Raw genomic sequence first — 19,805 nt, forward strand, 5'->3', positions numbered from 1 at the left:
GGCGATCGGTGCATCGGGTGCGCGAGCATGGTGGCGTTAGCCAAGGCGAGCTTCGCGCCCGTGAACGCCGTGTCCATCTGCTCGGTCCAGGTAACGTCGCCTTTGCCCGGCTTACCTCGGAGAGCTTCGTGCAGGGGGCGCGGAAACCCCTTCACCGCCTCCACCTTGGCCGGCAGGGGGACGGCTCCGTGCCTGGTGACACGGTGCCCCAGAAAATCGATTATGGTGGCGCCGAACCGGCACTTTGCGGGGTTCACAAGCAGGCCATGCTGGCCCAGGCGTTCGAAGAGCGTGCGGAGGTGGCGTAGGTGCTCTTCGCGGGACGCGCTGGCGACGAGGATATCGTCCAGGTAGACGTAGACAAAATCCAAGTCACGCAGGACGCTGTCCATCAGTCGCTGGAACGCCTGAGCCGCATTCTTCAGACCGAAGGGCATGCGCAGGAACTCGAAGAGTCCGAATGGCGTGATGACCGCCGTCTTCGGGACGTCCTCTAGCCTGACGGGGACCTGATGGTAGCCGCGTATGAGGTCCACCTTCGAGAAGAAGGACATGCCCGCCAAACGGGCGGAAAAGTCCTGAATGTGGGGGACGGGGTAGCGGTCGGGAGTCGTGGCGTCATTGAGACGGCGATAGTCCCCGCACGGTCGCCATCCCCCGCCGGGCTTCGGCACGATGTGCAGCGGCGACGCCCAAGCGCTCTCTGAGCGCTGAACGATGCCGAGTCACTCCAGGGTAGCGAACTCCGCTTTTGCCACCGCCAGCTTCGTCGGCTCGAGGCGGCGTGCCCGGGCGTAGACCGGTGGCCCGACGGTGGGGATGTGATGGGCCACCCCGTGCTTGACGGCCCCCGCCGAGGTGGGCCGCGTGAGGGCCGGGAAGCCGGCGAGGAGGCGGCTGAATGCGTCCGCTGCCGGAAGCGTACAGACCAACGTGGCCGGAACCGAACCGTTCGGCAAGCCGCTCGTTGAGCTGGGCAACGCACAAGCGAGCGAGCTGAACGTCTCGGCCTGGACAAGACGTCTGCGCTTGACGTCGACCAGGAGCCCATTAGCGCACAGGAAGTCCGCGCCAAGCAGTGCCATGGGCACGTCGGCGGTGACGAACGTCCATCGGAAAACCTGCCCTCCGAACCGCAGAGAGAGGCAGCGTTTTCCATACGTACGGATGGGCGTCCCGTTCGCGGCAAGCAGCGCGGGGCCCCCACCCGCGGCGTGCTTGTCTGACGTGCCGGCGGGAACGACACTCACCTGCGCTCCCGTGTCGCACAGGTAACGGCGCCCGGATAAGGTGTCCGTTATGAACAGCAGGCTGCTCGAACGGCCGGCGCTCATCGCCACTATTGAGCGCCGGCCCAGGCGTTTCCCGACCTGTTGAAGGAGCATGGCGGATGACACTGCCGAGCTTCGTGGCCGAACTTGGCGTGGAACCAGCACCAGGTGGTGGAGCTGGAGGAGCGCGGCTGGCTCCGCCAGGCCGGTGGAGTTGGCGGGTTTCCCCGCGGTGGCGGTTTTCGCCGCGGCGGTGGGCGGGGCGTGGCGGCGGTCACGAGGTGCGTATCAGCATGCTGCGTATGCTGTATAAGCTGATGCTGTGGATCAGCAGCATCAGCAGCAGCATCAGCAGCATCAGCCACGAGGGCCGTGACGGCCACGCCGACTCTCGCCCGCGTGTCCGAAGCGGCGAAGTACTTGTCCGCCTCGGCTGCCAATGCTCGGGGTTCCGTTAGCCCGGTCCCGGCCAACGCGAGGCGAACCTGCGCTGGAAGTTGGCGACGGAAAAGCGCCCGGAATAGAGAACCGGGGGCTTCGTCGCCCAACAGTGACAGCATATGGTCCATTCGGACCGACGGGCGCGTGTCACCGAGCTCGGGGAGATCCAGGAGGCGGTCGGCCCGTGCGTCGTCCGTGAGGCCGAACGTGGCTAGGAGTAGCCGCTTGAGTGCCTCGTACTTGTGGCCGTCCGGTGGGTGGCGAAGGACGGACACAACTCGAGCGGCCGTGCCGGGCCCGAGGGAGGCAACGACGTGGCAATAGCGCGTGTCATCGCCGGTGAGGCGCCGAAGCTGAAATTGGGCTTCGGCCTGGACGAACCAGACTTCGGCCTGAGCCTCCCAAAATTCGGGAAGTTTGATGAAGTTGGCCATGGCAATAGCGTCGCGTGTGGAAGGATCGCTCCGGCAGATCCAACGTCAAGGGGGTCACCAGTAAAGCGTGGCGTTATGCGCGCTGCTTGCGAGCAAGGAGGAAGCGGACAAGCGGTAACTTATAAGCGTCTTTATTTCAGGAGCTCACTGTAACACTGGCGCGCTCCGGGCTGCGCGCCCGGTGTATATCATGAGGCCACGCCTACCCCTCGGGCATGGCCACCGCCCACTTGGTGCGCGGAATGATGTCACCACGCCAGTGGGCTTTTGTGTCCGCCACAATATCATAATAGAGGCACCTATGACATCATTACGAACAGATGTTATTCCACATGGAGAGTTATTTACAATGAGTCATGTCTCAATTTTTCTCTGCAGCGCTTTCAGAGATATAGAGATGCAAATGCTTTCGGTTTTTCCAAGACGGCGGCCGAACCACGTGGCCTATGACGTCATAATTATTTAAAAAATTATACAGGTGGAGTTGCACCTCTTGTGAAAATTTCCTGTCAATCGGACTAACGGTTGCAGATAAAATCATATTTATTCTGTGCGGACAAACAAACTGACTCAAAAATAAATAAGGGTAAGAAGGAAGCAAGACGGAAGAGTGGCAAGACGGAAGCCTTTCCTCAGTGAAAGACACATGAAAGCCCACAGAATCTTGTTTCTCACAGTCTGAGAGTTCTTAAGGTGCTTTTTTGCAAACAACAAGTGGGCTTTCATGTGTCTTTCACTGAGAGGCTTCCGTCTGGCCACTCTGCCATAAAGCCCAGATCGGTGGAGTGTTGCATTGATGGTTGTCCTTCCGGCAAGTTTCTCCCATCTCCACACAGGATCTCTGGAGCTCAGCAAGATTGACCATTGGGTTCTTGGTCACCTCTCTTACCAAGGCCCTTCTCCCCCGCTTGCTCAGTTTGGCCGGGCGGCCAGCCCTAGGAAGAGTCTCCCTCTTCCAAATAAGAGTCTCCCTCTCCCTATCTGTCTCCCTCTTCCAAATCCTGGTGGCGTCTGGTCAAATCCGTTTCTGGTGTTTGTTCCCCCTCCATCCCCTCCCTTACCTCAAACGGCTACACAGCTGACTCCGCACGTGAAAAAGCTGAATGCCTCAACTCTGTGTTTGCCTCTAAATCTTGTGTCCCAAACCCATCCCTCTCTGTACCCACCATACCCAGTCGTACCCTGCTGCTCCTGGACTCCGTGTCCTTTCCTCCTGACAAGGTGGAAAAGTTTCTGTCAACCCTCGACTCTGATTCTGCAACTGGACCCGACGGCATCAGCCCACGGGTCCTAAAATCCTGCTCTGCTGCTCTATCTCACCCTCTCTCTGTTCTCTTCACCCTCTCTTTTGCTCAAGGTCAACTGCCATCTGCTTGGAAATCAGCCAACATCACCGCTTTGCACAAAAAAGGTGCAAAAACAGATCCTAGCAACTACAGACCAATCAGCCTTCTCCCAATTATCAGCAAAGTCATGGAATCCATCATTGCTTCTGATATGAAATCTTTCCTCTTCTCCAATGGCTTGATCTCTGATCATCAATTTGGTTTCAGACCAGGTCACTCTACTCTGGACATGCTGCTTCTGCTGTCTCAACAATGGATGGAGGTCCTCAATGCCAAACAGGAAATTAGAGCTGTCTCCCTCGACATATCACGTGCCTTCGACACGGTCTGGCACCCCGCTCTGCTCACCAAACTCTCCTCCTTTGGTATCCATGGAAATCTCCACGCATGGCTGGCGGACTTCCTCTCTAGTCGTCGTCAACGTGTGGCCCTGAATGGGTTTCTCTCATCTCCTCTTCCTGTTCAGGCTGGAGTTCCCCAAGGCAGTGTTCTGGGCCCCGTGCTTTTTCTGGTCTTCATCAATGATCTCTCTGACTCTCTCGAAAATCCTCTCTATCTCTTTGCTGATGACTCCACTCTCTGCCGCTCCATTCCTCTTCCCTCAGATCGGCAGTCTGCTGCCTCCTCACTCTCTGAAGACCTGGACAAAATCACAGACTGGTCAAACAAGTGGAACATGTCTTTCAATCCTGACAAATCTCACACTCTTACTATGTCTCTCCGAAAAGATCGACTGGACAACCCTCCCATCTACTTTCTCAACAATCCTCTCCAAGAAGTTCTGTCGCTCAAGATTTTGGGTCTCACTATCTGCCATGATCTTTCTTGGGAAAACCACATTTCCAAGCTGGCCTCCAAAGCCAGTCGCCGACTGGGCATCCTCCGTCGTGCGAAGTCCTTCCTTGGCACACCTGAGCTCCTCACCACATACAAGGCTTTCATCCGCAGCTCAATGGAATACTGTTCTCCCCTATGGGCCGGTGCTCCTGCCTCACACCTAGCTCGGCTTCACGCTGTTGAAACCAAAGCTTTCAGAATTATTGGAATCTCTCGCAATGAAGCTATCTCTGAGGGCCTTTCACTCACTCACCGCAGGCAGGTAGGTGGTCTTTCTGTCTTCTACCGACTCCTCTCCGGCCTTGCACCCCCAGCTCTCTCTGTGCTCTGTCCCCCAAATATTCCTACAGGTCGCACAAGATCTGCCAGCAACCCTCTGATGGTTAAACTGCCGAAATCTCGGCTCTCCGCTCACCTTCACTCTTTCATTCCTCTTTTCTCCCGCCTCTGGAACAAACTCCCTCACTCCCTTCAATCCCACTCCTCCCTCCAGGTCTTTAAAACAGCTGTTCACCACCATCTCTTATCTTCCCCCATCCAAAACCTTGATCTTTTCTACCCCTGCTAATTCACCCCAGATCCACCTTGTTTGAAATTCCAACTTCTTTCCTGGAAGTCCTGGCAGTGTCCATATGTTTTATACCTCTCCCACTGCCCCCTTCCCCCTTCCCCCCCCCCCCCCAAAGCCCTCGCCCTCTCTCAGATCTCTCGATGTCTCCATGTCTCTCGGTCCCTGCTCTCAAATGTTGTGTTTGTGTCCTTCCCCCTCTCTCCCCATCTTGTCTACCGCTCCCTATGTTATATGTTTTATGTGTCGGTTTGTCTTTCTGTGTAATTAATGTTCGCTCTTTCACGAGCCTCGATCTTGTATACAAAAAAAAAAAAAAAAAAAAAAAAAAAAAAGTCCTGGTTGTTCCAAACTTCTTCCATTTAAGAATTATGGAGGCCACTGTGCTCTTGGGAACCTTCAATGCAGCAGAATTTTTTTTTGTAGGCTTCCCCAGATCTGCGCCTCGACAAAATCCTGTCTCTGAGCTCTGCAGGCAGTTCCTTCGACCTCATGGCTTGGTTTTTGCTCTGATATGCATTGTCAGCTGTGAGACCTTACATAGACAGGTGTGTGCCTTTCCAAATCATGTCCAATCAATTGAATTTACCACAGGTGGACTCAAATCAAGGTGTAGAAACATCTCAAAGATGATCAAGAGAAATGGGAGGCACCTAAGCTAAATTTCAAATGTCATAGGAAAGGGTATGATTTTTTATTTATTTAATAAATTTGCAAAACCTTCTAAAATCCTGTTTTCTCTTTGTCATTATGGGGTATTGAGTGTAGATTGATGAGGGAAAAAATGAATTTAAACGATTTCAGCATAAGGCTGCAACATAACAAAATGTGAAAAAAGTGCAGGGGTCTGAATACTTTCTGAATGCACTGTATCTCTTCTTAGCAATCCAGAGACGTGCTGCCATTCTGGTTGGAGAGGAGTTGGCATCATCCCTGGAACCTCTTTCAGTCCACTGCGCTATTACTTCCTTGACCCTTTTCTATAGATATTACCACGGAATGTGCTCTGAGGGCCTCTCACAGGTTGTTCAACCAGAGCATACTTTCAATCGCTATACACATTTGGCAGTTTATTCCCATCTATACACTTAATCTGTCCCAAGGAGTAAGACCATGAGGTATTCACTCGGCAGCAACTGATTAAATAAGATAAGACAAGTATGAAACGAGGCCTCCCCAGTTAGGTGTCAGACGGTAAACGGTGTCAGACGTGGACCCTGGGACATTTGATCATCTAATTGGCATCCGTGATTGACAAGAAACCCACCAAACAGGAGAGTTATCCGCAGCTGGTGGACTCAGGACTGGTAGTTCGGGAGAAGCCCGAGAAGTCCCCTCCTGTTAGAACCCAAAACCCAGATCCATAACAATACTTTACGATGGTTGACCTGAGTAAGGGGTACTGGCATTTACCAGTAGCTGATCAAGATGTGCACAAGACACCATTTGTGACATCAAAATCAGATCTTGTATGCAAAAAAAAGAAAAAAAAGTGGGGGGGGGGGGGGGGGGGGCACAGACCAATGGCAATTGAAGATGCCATTTGGGATGAAATTCTCAAGAGCATGGGAAACACCAGTGACCATTCATTTTTATCCCAAACATTAAAAAAAAAAAAAAAAAAAAAAGGAGGGATATGGTAATCGGCTCCATTTGTCTGTCTGTCCGTCCGTCACACTATCCTTAATGGTTGTGCAGAAATTCACCAAACTTAGTAGTTATGATCACAACATAGTACGAAGGTGCAAGAGCAGTATCACTTTTGTTTCCGCCCCCTTGGGCGGGGTCAAAATGTTAAATACCAAAAACCGTTGACATATCACGTGCCTTCGATATGGTCTAGCACCGAGCTCTGCTCACCAAACTCTACTCCTACAGTACCCATGGAAATCTCCACGCATGGCTTGCGGACTTCCTCTCTGGTCGTAGTCAACGTGTGGCCCTGAATGGATTTCTCTCAGCTCCCCTTCCTGTTCAGGCTGGAGTTCCCCAAGGCAGCGTTCTGGGCCCTGTGCTTTTTCTGGTCTTCGTCAATGATCTCTCCGAATCTCTGGAAAATCCTCTCCATCTCTTTGTTGATGACTCCACTCTCTGCCGCTCCATTCCTCATCCCTCAGATCGGCAGTCTGCAGCCTCCTCACTCTCTGCAGACCTGGACAAAATCACAGACTGGTCAAACAAGTGGAACATGTCTTTCAATCCTGACAAATCTCACACTCTTACGAAGTCTCTCCGATAAGACCGACTGGACAACCCTCCCATCTACTTTCGCAACAATCCTCTCCAAGAAGTTCTGTCGCTCAAGCTTTTGGTTCTCACTATCTGCCATGATCTTTCCTGGGAAAACCACATTTCCAAGCTGGCCTCCAAAGCCAGTCGCAGACTGGGCATCCTCCGTCGTGCGAAGTCCTTCCTTGGCACACCTGAGCTCCTCACCACATACAAGGCTTTCATCCACAGCTCAATGGAATACTGTTCTCCCCTCTGGGCCGGTGCTCCTGCCTCACACCTAGCTTAGCTTCACGCTGTTGAAACCAATGCTTTCAGAATCATTGGAATCTCCCGCGATGAAGCTAACTCCGAGAGCCTTTCACTCACTCACCGCAGGCAGGTTGGTGGTCTTTCTGTCTTCTACCGACTCCTCTCCGGCCTTGCTCCCACAGCTCTCTCTGTGCTCTGTCCCCCAAATATTCCTACAGGTCGCACAAGATCTGCCAGCAACCCTCTTATGGTTAAACTGCCAAAATCTAGGCTCTCTGCTCACCTTCACCCTTTCATTCCTCTTTTCTCCCACCTCTGGAACAAACTCCCCCACTCCCTTCAATCCAACTCCTCCCTCCAGGTCTTTAAAACAGCTGTTCACCACCATCTCTTATCTTCCCCCATCCAAAACCTTGATCTTTTCTACCCCCGCTAATTCACCCCAGATCCACTTTTTTTGAAATTCCAACTTCTTTCCTGGATGTCCTTGCAGTGTCCATATGTTTTATACCTCTCACACCTCCCACTCCCCCCCCAAGCCCTCTCCCTCCCACAGATCTCTCAAATGTTGTGTTTGTGTGTCCTTCACGCCATGTATACCGCTCCCCTTATTATAAGTTTTATGTGTCGGTTTGACTTCTTGTGTGATTAATGCTAGCTCTTTCACGAGCCTCGATCTTGTATACAAAACCCCCCCCCCCCCCCCCCCAAAAAAAAACCTGCAATTACTGGCACATTTTAAAACTTTTTTTAATGAACCTTTGTATATGCAATCAATATTGTGGGTGGGGGTGGGCAGGAGGGACAACACGTGAAATATGTATCAGTGTTTTGGATTTGACCCCCGGTGATACCGGTGATGAATAGACTCATATGAAACAGCGAGAAGAATTTTCATATACGATGTCAAACTATATCCATACAGAATTCAGCTGATTAAACACAAGCTGACTGCAGCCCACATGCAGAAAAGAATACCAGTGGGACACCTAGCGACAATACCAGCTCACAGGGGTGAAAATGGTGAATTTTTTTTTTAACCTCAAAATTTGATATCGGGTCATTCCTGGTGGAACTTTTTGCCATCTTTCAACATGCTTTTGGTGGGAAGCGTGGGGATTTGAGATGGCACGCCATCGACTTCACGCTAGGAGTTTACTCGAGATTCAAACCCAGGTTAAAGAGTTGAAAAGTGAGTGCTCATACCTCCTAAGCTCGCCTGCTAACACCACCCTCTTCATAGTGTTTCCTTCCCAGCTCTCTCTCTCTCTCTCTCTCTCTCTCTCTCTCTCTCTCTCTCTCTCTCTCTCTCTCTCTCTCTCTCTCTCTCTCTCTCTCTCTCTCTCTCTCTCTCTCTCTCTCTCTCTCTCTCTCTCGTTCTAGTGGTGCCCACTTTCCCCACCACCCACTGGCAATTCAACCTAGCTTTTCCATGAACCTCACTTGTCGAGGAAAATAAATAAATAAATAAATAAATACATTGAGCGTTGTCAGAAACACAAAACTGAGACAAGGAAAGAGATTAGTTCTCACAATACCCCCCTGATTTGGGGGGACAAGTCTGACTGAGACAAGTCATGGCGGCCTCAAGACTGAGAAAACTGAGACAAGTCTGATTTGTCTAATGTGTTGTATTACACACACTGATAGTGGCTTAACACACTTATTATTTATCACACTGCCTTAAAAATTAAAATTAAAACAAGAAAGTGGTCCATTTATCCACTGTGAGAGATGATAAGGTGCTGACATTTTGGACCTTGCCCTTTGTCGAAGCAAATAAGAGGTGGAAAAACGTGACGTGGTCGATTCGGCTCAGTACTCTTAAAAATAGTTTGCATTGTAAGTAGCGTTTCCTTCCATCCATTTTATTTATCTCTTTAGTTTTCAGCATTCAAGTGAAGTTCTCGTCCTATATCGGAAAAGGTGTCAAGTGGAGGACTTGTTTGGCATAGAGACCCATCCCCTTTTAATGGTTGATGACTTTTCATGTGTGATTTGATGTTCACTTTCTGAGAGAAACCCTTTCTGCAAACAGCACACTTGAACGGACGCTCACCTGTATGAATGCGCATGTGCGCTTTCACATTTGGCATTTGGGAAAATCCCCTCCCACAGATGGAGCACTTGTACGGACGCTCACCCGTGTGAATCCGCATGTGCGACGTAACATGCCCCAACTGGTTGAATGCTTTTCCACAGACCGAGCAGTTGTACGGACGCTCCCCAGTGTGTATCCGCATGTGCAGCTGCATGTTCCACACCCGGGCAAATCCTTTCCAACAAATAGAACACTTGTATGGCAACGAGCCTTTGTGAACCGCCATGTGTTTCTGCAGCATACGTAACTCTGCAAATGTCACCCCACATCCAGAGCACTTGTACAAACGCCCCCGCCGGTGCAACTGTTCCATGTGCAGCAATAGAGCATCCTGGGTGAGGAACAACTGGGTGCACCTTGAGCAGGAGTAAATATTCGTGGAATCTGATGGTTCAACTGTGGAGACAACCAGTGAATGCAATTTCACACATTATCATGAAATAAATATCAAGCAGGTTATGGTCAATTGTAGACCCACAATGAAAGCTTGACATTTTATTTTTGTATAAAATGCAGGTAGTTTACAATGCAGGTAGTTGCAAAACAGGAAGTTGTCAACATGAATAAAAATATCAATCCCTTGGCTCAACATTTTCAATAGCTTTATAGTACAAGTTAAAGGTAAAAAAAATAATTAAATGATAACAGCTTTGGCATTCACAAGCAAATCCGGGTGGAAAAATGCATGAATCATCCACAAATAAGTAACCACTTAGACTGCAACCAAATTTGCCAAACACAAAAAAAACATTCTTCGAGATGTTGAGAATAATGGAGATTGGAGACAAAATAAATACAGAAGAGTTTTTCAGCAGAATGGACACTGATAGGATCGGGGGCCACAGTTAGAGTAACGAAAAGGGGAGTTGAGTGATAGTGAGGCAAACGACTTTAACTCGGAGAGTTGTTAATGCATGGAATAATGTCCCTGGAAACGTAGTGACAGCAGAAACAGTAGATAGGTTTAAACTGGAATGAGATAGGTACCTCGAGATATTGAGCATAGAGAGGTACATGTACTTTGGCAGGACTGGTAGGTATGGCTTAGGTATGGACGAGTGATTGTATACATGTATTGTGTATAGTAATTGTAATGTCTGTGAAAAGGACTCGTCAAGAGGTGAATGTGGTGTCGGTGGTGTCGGTGTTTGCTCATCCGGCTTCTTACAACCCCTTTCACCCACCCGCCGCCCCTTGCCAAAAATGTAAAACACCATGGTGATGCCTGTGACTACCAACAGTTCCTCTCCCATCCCCTCATCTCCCCGGGCAAATGAAGCAGACCTACTGGTTCAGTGAAATAATGTGCTGTTGATAAAGTGCAGGTATGATGGACCAAATGGTCTCCTAATGTAATCAAGATCCTCATTACCCCGTGCACACAAAGCGCAAAGCGGGGTAAGCAATTGGTTTATGTCTGTCTGTCCGTCTTATCAGTTTATTATCGTCAGTTTATGATCGAGAAACAACTTATTTAAATTGAATGATATATTTTGAACACGAATCAGAAGACAAACCTGCCCTTTTGCCGTATCTTAGCTCTGAATTTGTCCCGATCACAAATGCGCAGAGAGGAGTGAGATAATATTTTAACTCTGTCTGTCTGCCTTGCAGTCAAACAAATCTGAAAATCTTTCCAAACAGGAATCGTACTGTTTATAAGGACGTCCTAAAGGCAACACACACAACAGGCATGGAGAACTAATGTAACGTGTTTGATAGGGTAATGTAATAGACACTGCGTCAATATCGAAGTTTTTCACTGGGAAAGTGTCTTCCACGGAAATGTTGCTTGATTGGACCAATCGATCATAATGGTCGACAACAGAAAACCGATGGAAACTTTTCAGCTTTGAATGATTTATGTGGTTAGTTAGGCAGTACATTCACTCTTCAGCATCCCGTACTCGAAGTCAGTCAGTCTGTCTGTCTGTCTGGCTGTCTCTGTGTCTGTGTCTATCTGTCTGTCTGTCTCTGTGGCTGTCTGTCTGTCTCTGTGGCTGTCTGTCTGTCTCTGTGGCTGTCTGTCTGTCTCTGTGGCTGTCTGTCTGTCTCTGTGTCTGTCTGTCTCTCTGTGTCTGTCTGTCTCTCTGTGTCTGTCTGTCTCTGTCGTGAATTCCTGAGCAATTAGCATGATTTTACAGAAAGGCACGTGGATGCATTGTTAGGGTGGGGCTGGTGAGGGGAGGGCAGGGAGCTGAAGAGATGCTGAATCATTGGAGACATTCTTTGGACTGGTACTCCTTTTTTCCAGAAAGAAGAAGAGCAACTATTAGTCCTTGAGCCAACCGGCCATATTTTGAAGTGAATGCTCCGGCGGGGGGAGTAATTCTCATTATGATTTTCCATTAGACCAATGTCTCAAGTGTCAGAAAAGGTGTGATGGACATCTGAGAACGGTAGCTTAGTGCCCGGATGGACGCCATCTTTGAAACCACCCAGCTCGAAAATGCCCATTTGGTGGGGTACATTGTTGCACGTGTATCTGGACTTCTATACTAGCTATCGATGTGCGGTTGACGACTAAATATACGTCCGATGTGTACCGTCTAAATAAAAAATAATATGAAGCATTTTGTTTTAGATTAATTATTATAAAAATCAATTATCGAAAAAAAATCATATATTTTTCAATATTTTATTATTAGACTTGTACTTTTTTTAGTGAAACAACACTGGTATGATTTTCCAAATTATGCATTGTGCTACACCGTTTATCTGTCTATAAAAATAACTCAAAAACTAAAACATATCATCCACCACGAGTTTACACAAAAAATATATGAAAAGGCATGCACTTTCCACAAACCGAAACTATGTCAGTTGGAATTTCCCGCCGATAATCAACCCACAGAACCCAGTGCCGAAAGTGACGTCAGTCTATTCTATATCTATATTCTATATTCTATATCTCAGTCTGAGATTTGTTGCGGTGACCTGATTAATTTCTGAGGGGGGGGGGGGGGGGGTGGGTGGCTTAAGAACTAAAAGTGAACATGTTAGATGGCGCCACATACAACTCTATTATAGAGTTGTATTGTGGCGCCATCTAACATGTTCACTGACTTGGATGAGTATGTCTATGTAAGCTGGCGAGCTTTTCGGATATCGGAGTAATCTAACGTCAGTCTTTTTGTTCTTTCAGCTGAGATGGCCGGTGTCGAGGCGAAACGGGCGAAGATTGAACCTGAGTCCGGAACGTGCATCCTGTGCAGCAAGAAGTCGCCACTCTCTGAACTAAGCAAGGCAGCGGGCAACAGTTCTTGGAAGACATTGTGTGACGCAGCCGCAGTTAGAAACTTTTATCCAATTCTAAAGCTAGTCCAAGAAGGCGCAGTTGAACTTCCTAATATTCCAATATTATACCATAGGGCTTGTAGATCAGACTTCACTCACAAAAACCACCTAGCTACTTTGACCAATGCAGCTAGAAGTTCTTCAGTTGATACTGGCGATGCGGTGCGACGGCGATCATCACGGGAAGAGACAGGATCAACTTCAACGGTCTACGATGATAAATGCATTTTTTGCCAGCGTGCTTCAAAATTCATAAAAGGCAGTCGTACCCGTGAAACAGTTGTCTTGGCTGTTGAACTTCGAGCAGATAAGACAATAAGAGATGCTGCGACAGCTCGCAATGATGAGAGAGTTTTGGCATTGACTACACGAGATATGGTTGCAGCTGAGGCTCACTACCACTTCTCCTGCTATAGAAACTACACACGGCCCCAAAAACCTCAAGTAGAAACTGACATTGAAGATAATATCGAGAAAAAAGAAATGATACGATGTATATTCAATTTCATTCGCACTGACTTGTTCTTGAATCCGAGGATTGTTCCAATAGTTGATGTTGCAACAGATATCCTGTCTTCAGATACATTTTCAGTTGATGTTCGTGACTCCATCAAGAAGAATCTGCAGCGCACATTACAAAGAGAGTTTGGAGAATCGCTCATCTTCTTCAATGTGAAACACCGTGTATACTTGATGCCCGATAATCTGACAAAGCGAGAGATTGCTGCAGAGTGCGTAAACCTGAAAGCAGAAGTGAAAGCATTTGAACGAACGGACGGTGAAAGTAACATTGTGCGTGCAGCTACTTCACTGCGACACCAGATCAAAGATGCTCATTACAATGAACGTTGGCCGCCTCAGCCAGCAGAACTCACTTCAGATTACGTGAAGATACCAGATTCTCTTCGTGTATTTCTGCATACTTTGATTTGCGGGAGTGGGGGTAGCTCTGCGCGTGCCGACACACTGGTATGGTCGATGGCTCAAGATATCATCAATGCTGTACACCGGGGTACCATCAGAACATCGAAGCATGTCCTACTTCCGTGGGTCATGAAAACGCTCACCGGTAATACAGAGGTCATCAGAATATTGAATCGACTCGGGCACGGATGTTCGTACACAGTTCTGGAAGAAATCGAGACAGCGCTATGCATAGACAAATTAGCAAGTGTGGAGAAAGATACAGTACCACTTCCGTCACATGTGCACCCTTCGGTCCCGACTGTATTAGCATTCGATAACATCGACAGGCTAGAGGAATCGCTGAGTGGTGGCGGAACATCGCATCGCGTCAACGGTATCATCGTCCAACCGAAGTCGCAGTCGTGTTTGCCGCCCCAACCTCCATCGGCAGTATCCAAAGCAGATAAGAAGCGATCTATCCCGTCATCCAGCGATTTAGTTCCAATATACAGCGGTGGGAAACGAGAGGGCCCACCTGCAATCAAGCCTGCAGATCTTTCTGACACTCTTGCAGGCGCAACATCCCTTGCGCAGCGCCGAAATCACGTATGGATTATGACTCGCATGCTGGAACCATGCGACCAGACAATCAGTTCGTGGACTGGTTTCAACATCATGACTAGAGATCGTGTTCAGGTGACGGAAGATGTAGTTGGCTACCTGCCGACTATAAACGAGCCTGCCACAGATATGGCAGCAGTGCAAGAAATCCTCAGAGAAGCTCTGAACATCATGTCATCACTTCAGCTTGAGCGTATACCGGTGGTGCTAGACCAGGCACTATTTGCTAAGGCGACCGAAATAGCATGGAAAGATGTCGATCGATATGGAAGAATCGTGCTCATGATGGGGAACTTCCATACCATCTGTAACTTCATGTCGAGCATTGGGAAAATGTTTGGAGATGCAGGCTTTCGGGATGTAGCTGTTGAGTCAGGAGTAATCGCTGAAGGTTCCATCAACAGGGTTCTGGAAGGCAAGCAATACAACCGTGCTGTGCGACTCCACAAGTTGATGTACGAGGCACTAATGCGCATCATTTGGAAGGGCTTCCAGGTGTGGATAGAAAGCAATCATCCTGACAAGGAACCCCAGATTCGAAGCACTGACCTCAAAATTCGCAGCATCAAGGAGGATGTTTGCCACGAGACTCTCGCTGCTGCTCTCGATGATGATTCATGTGTACAGAGCTTTGACATGTTCGCGAAATACCTACATTTTCTGCGAACCAAACATGGAGACCTGGCTCGCTTCTGGATGATGTATATTGATATGGTAGAGACCCTGCTGGGGTTGATTCGTGCGGATAGAGAAGGCGACTGGATGCTTCACTTGGCTTGTGTCAGAAGAGTGAACCCTTGGTGTTTCGCAATGAACAAGGTGAACTATGCTAGATATCTACCAGTGTACTATGCACAGATGACGCAACTCCACGAAAAATGCCCCGAGTTGTACAGGCAAGCACTCGAATGTAGCCACGAGGAAGCAGACACGCGTATGTTTCTCCACGCAAAGCACGCCGCTACCCACTACAAGACGATCATCTTAGTAGCAGATGACACCGACGTTCTGATCATCAGTCTTCATCTCAGCAGAACCATTGATAGGCAGCTCTTCATCAGACGAGGAACAAAGGTTCGAGTCAGAATGATCGACGTTGGAAAGTTGGCTGCGGTATTGGGGTCTGGAGTTTGCAGTGCATTGCCAGGGCTTCATGCATGGAGCGGGTGTGACACTGTGAGTGCTCTGGCTAGCCAAGGAAAGATAAAGGCTTTGAAGCTTGTGCAAGCGAATGAGCTGTATCTTCAAGCATTCACAGATCTGGGATCTTCGTGGAATGTACCAACAGACATCTTCAATAGCATTCAGGCCTTCACGTGTCAGCTGTACGCCAAGAACACAAAGATCGTCGGTGTTAATTCGCTCCGTTATCACATGTTCTGTGCAAAGAAGGGCCAGATCGAATCTGGACAATTGCCGCCTTGTGAAGACTCCTTGATGCAGCATACGCTTAGGGCCAACTATCAGGCGGCTATCTGGCGATGCAGCCTTGAAAACCTACCAGACGTCCCAACACCATCAGCAGGACATGGTTGGGAACTCGATGATGGCAGTTCGCTCACAATCCGATGGATGGCGGGTCTACCAGCTCCAGATGTCGTCTTGAATCTCATCTCATGCACATGCAGAAGGACGTGTCGACCGTCAGATTGCTCCTGCATACTGAATGGGTTGAAGTGCACTGTTGTGTGTAAGCTGCAGGGATGCTCCAACATGGTGCAGGATGATGCTATCGTGGCTCAGGATGCCAATGACTCTGATGGCGACTCTGATGATTAACTTTGTGTGCACTGTATATTGTATAGCATATGTTGTTCTCTATTATAATGCAGGCCAAATTGCCTGAAAATCTTTATAGACAGATAAACGGTTTAGCAAAATGTATAATTTGGAAGATCATACCGGTGTTATTTGACTAAAACATGACATGTTCAATGATACCTCCGCTTGCTTATTAGGAATATACATCGTATGGTGTTAAAATCAGCTCCATACGTCTTTCCAAACTCTAGTAATGAATAATTAATATAATTGGCGGCCATTTTGAAATCCAAGATGGCCACCAAAGTGCAGATTTCCTATGTAACAATTTCCGCCTGCTTATTAGATATCGTATGGTGTTAAAATCCTCTCCGTACGACATTCCTAACTTGCGTTATCGTCAGAATAGATAATGCCAGCGGCGGCCTAAGTCATTTTATGCCTCTTTACATTTATTTGTTGTAAACTCGTGGTGGATGATATGTTTTAGTTTTTGAGTTATTTTTATAGACAGATAAACGGTGTAGCACAATGCATAATTTGGAAAATCATACCAGTGTTGTTTCACTAAAAAAAGTACAAGTCTAATAATAAAATATTGAAAAATATATGATTTTTTTTCGATAATTGATTTTTATAATAATTAATCTAAAACAAAATGCTTCATATTATTTTTTATTTAGACGGTACACATCGGACGTATATTTAGTCGTCAACCGCACATCGATAGCTAGTATAGAAGTCCAGATACACGTGCAACAATGTACCCCACCAAATGGGCATTTTCGAGCTGGGTGGTTTCAAAGATGGCGTCCATCCGGGCACTAAGCTACCGTTCTCAGATGTCCATCACACCTTTTCTGACACTTGAGACATTGGTCTAATGGAAAATCATAATGAGAATTACTCCCCCCGCCGGAGCATTACTTTTGGTCTGGCTCAAGGACTATATGTGCTTTCGTGATCTCCAGAGGAGGTTTGTCAGCAGGTTCATCATAGTGCTCCCAACTCCTCACCGTATGCTCCATGCAACCTTTTGTTGTGAAGTCGCTCGTATTCGCCGGTATCAACTTGGCACAGAGCTTGTGGTAGCCGGGTTCAGCAAAATGTTCTGCAGCAAATCTCTGCTTATACCTGTGATGAAGGTAATTTGTGAATTGTGTGTTGATCTGGTTGCACAAGTTAATCTGTGCATGCCTTTGTTCTGCCTGTTTCAAATTAGAAAGCCTCCCAACTTCGTGCCACTTCTGTCATCACAACTCAGCAAAAGTCAGAACATTTGCTATCTGTTTGTATATACATCTTTGGCTCATTGCTCTTTCAGTAAACTATTCTTGCAGGCACAAATATAAAAAATATATAATATAAATTTCACATGAACCAGACTTTGCATATGCCTAAACCATGAGCTATCAACCCACTTTTATGTTTGATTTCAATGAAAGGTCACCTGAAAAACTAGAACATCAGTCGTAGAGCACATAGTCTTGCCTTGCATGTTCATTCTGAACAAAAATCCAATCATTAACTGAACACGTTACTATTATGACGCACTGCTATTATGGCCCATATACCTACAGTGCATTCAGAAAGTATTCAGACCCCTTCACTTTTTTCACATTTTGTTATGTTGCAGCCTTATGCTGAAATCGTTTAAATTCATGTTTTCCCTCATCAATCTACACTCAATACCCCATAATGACAAAGAGAAAACAGGATTTTAGAAAGTTTTGCAAATTTATTAAAAAGAAAAAACTGAAATATCACATTGACATAAGTATTCAGACCCTTTGCTATGACACTTGAAATTTAGCTCAGGTGCCTCCCATTTCTCTTGATCATCTTTGAGATGTTTCTCCACCTTGATTGGAGTCCACCTGTGGTACATTCAATGGATTGGACATGATTTGGAAAGGCACACACCTATCTATACAAGGTCTCACAGCTGACAATGCATATCACAGCAAAAACCAAGCCATGAGGTCGAAGGAACTGCCCGCAGAGCTCAGAGACAGGATTGTGTCGAGGCACAGATCTGGGGAAGCCTACAAACAAAATTTCTGCTGCATTGAAGGTTCCCAAGAGCACAGTGGCCTCCATAATTCTTAAATGGAAGAAGTTTGGAACAACCAGGACTCTTCCTAGAGCTGTCCGCCCGGCCAAACTGAGCAATCGGGGGGTAAGGGCCTTGGTAAGAGAGGTGACTAAGAACCCGATGGTTACTCTGGCTGAGCTCCAGAGATCCTGTGTGGAGATGGGAGAAACTTCCAGAAGGACAACCATCACTGCAACACTCCACCGATCTGGGCTTTACGGCAGAGTGGCCAGACGGAAGCCTCTCCTCAGTGAAAGACACATGAAAGCCCGCTTGGTGTTTGCAAAAAAGCACCAAAAGGACTCTCAGACTGTGAGAAACAATATTCTGTGGTCTGATGAAACCAAGATTGAACTGTTTGGCCTCAATTCTAAGCGTCATGTCTGGAGGAAACCAGGCACCGCTCATCACCTGCCCAATACCATCCCAAAGGTGAAGCATGGTGGTGGCAGCATCATGCTGTGGGGGTGTTTTTCAGCAGCAGGGACTGGGGGACTGGTCAGGGTTGAGGGAACAATGAACGGAGCAAAGTACGGAGATATCCTTAATGAAAACCTGAAACAGAGCGCTCAGGACCTCAGACTGGGCCAAAGGTTCACCTTCCAACAGGACAATGACCCTAAGCACACAGCCAAGACAATGCAGGAGTGGCTTCGGGACAACTCTGTGAAGGTCCTTGAGTGGCCCAGCTAGAGCCCTGACGTGAACCCAATCGAACATCTCTGGAGACCTGAAAATGGCTGTCCACCAACAGTCCCCATCCAAACTGACAGAGCTTGAGAGGATATGCAGAGAAGAATGGCAGAAAATCCTCAAATCCAGGTGTGCAAAGCTTGTCGCGTCATACCCAAGAAAACTCGAGGCTGTAATCGCTGCCAAAGGTGCTTCAACTAAGTACTGGGTTAAGGGTCTGTATACTTATGTAAATGTGATATTTCATTTTTTTTCTTTTTAATAAATTTGCAAAACTTTCTAAAATCCTGGTTTATCTTTGTCATTATGGGGTAGTGAGTGTAGATTGATGAGGGGGAAAAAAAGAATTTAAACGATTTCAGCATAAGGCTGCAACATAACAGAGTGTGAAAAAAGTGAAGGGGTCTGAATACTTTCTGAATGCACTATATATCATCCATGCACCCTATTATGTCACAGTTACTTGGCATGGGTTATGTATGTCATAAATTCAATTCTTCCCTCACATTGGGCCATATATTAGATATTTGAAGTTTCAGTTATTTTGGATAAAGATTTCAATTCATCCAATTATGGCTGGAATACCACTTCTCCAATGACGTCACCGTTATCACTCTATATACTGCATGGGGAGTTCATGACATGTGCCAAGTTTAAAAAAAAATTCGTTTGGGCGATTTTTGGAAAAAAATGATGTACAAATGTTTTCCTTTAATCCAATACCATGTGACCAATGGTGTCAGCGTTAGCAATAAAATATTCTCCATCAGGGGTCTCTCCTTTGTTTAAAGTTTTGCAACGACCGGACAAGCGGTAGCAGAGAAAATATTTTTAAAGTGAAAATATATGGACGCGGACACAGACAGACACTCAGACGGTCAACAGGAGCATTGCAATGGTCTCGCATCCCCTTCGGGACGAGACTAATTAAAGGTCACATGGGAGGGGATGAG

At 47.4% G+C, this 19,805-nt stretch overlaps 2 protein-coding genes across 8 annotated transcripts in view; one reads left to right on the forward strand and one right to left on the reverse strand.

The window, feature by feature from the left end:
- LOC144892419 (uncharacterized) overlaps window positions 1-19,805 on the forward strand; it is a 748,105-nt gene that overhangs the window by 430,223 nt on the left and 298,077 nt on the right. The window lies entirely within an intron of this gene.
- Window positions 8,112-19,805, reverse strand: part of LOC137426758 (uncharacterized) — a 72,862-nt gene continuing 61,168 nt past the window's right edge. For all 7 annotated transcript variants that reach the window (XM_078779053.1, XM_078779050.1, XM_078779047.1 and 4 more), the window contains one exon: window positions 8,112-9,875. In XM_078779053.1, the coding sequence (XP_078635179.1) occupies window positions 9,259-9,875 (617 nt within the window). In that variant the 3' untranslated portion in view covers window positions 8,112-9,258. The remainder of the gene's footprint in view (window positions 9,876-19,805) is intronic.

This window comes from Myxine glutinosa, chromosome 5 (assembly GCF_964187855.1).
Source record: "Myxine glutinosa chromosome 5, kmMyxGlut1.1, whole genome shotgun sequence".
In the NCBI taxonomy this organism is placed as follows: Eukaryota; Metazoa; Chordata; class Myxini; order Myxiniformes; family Myxinidae; genus Myxine; species Myxine glutinosa.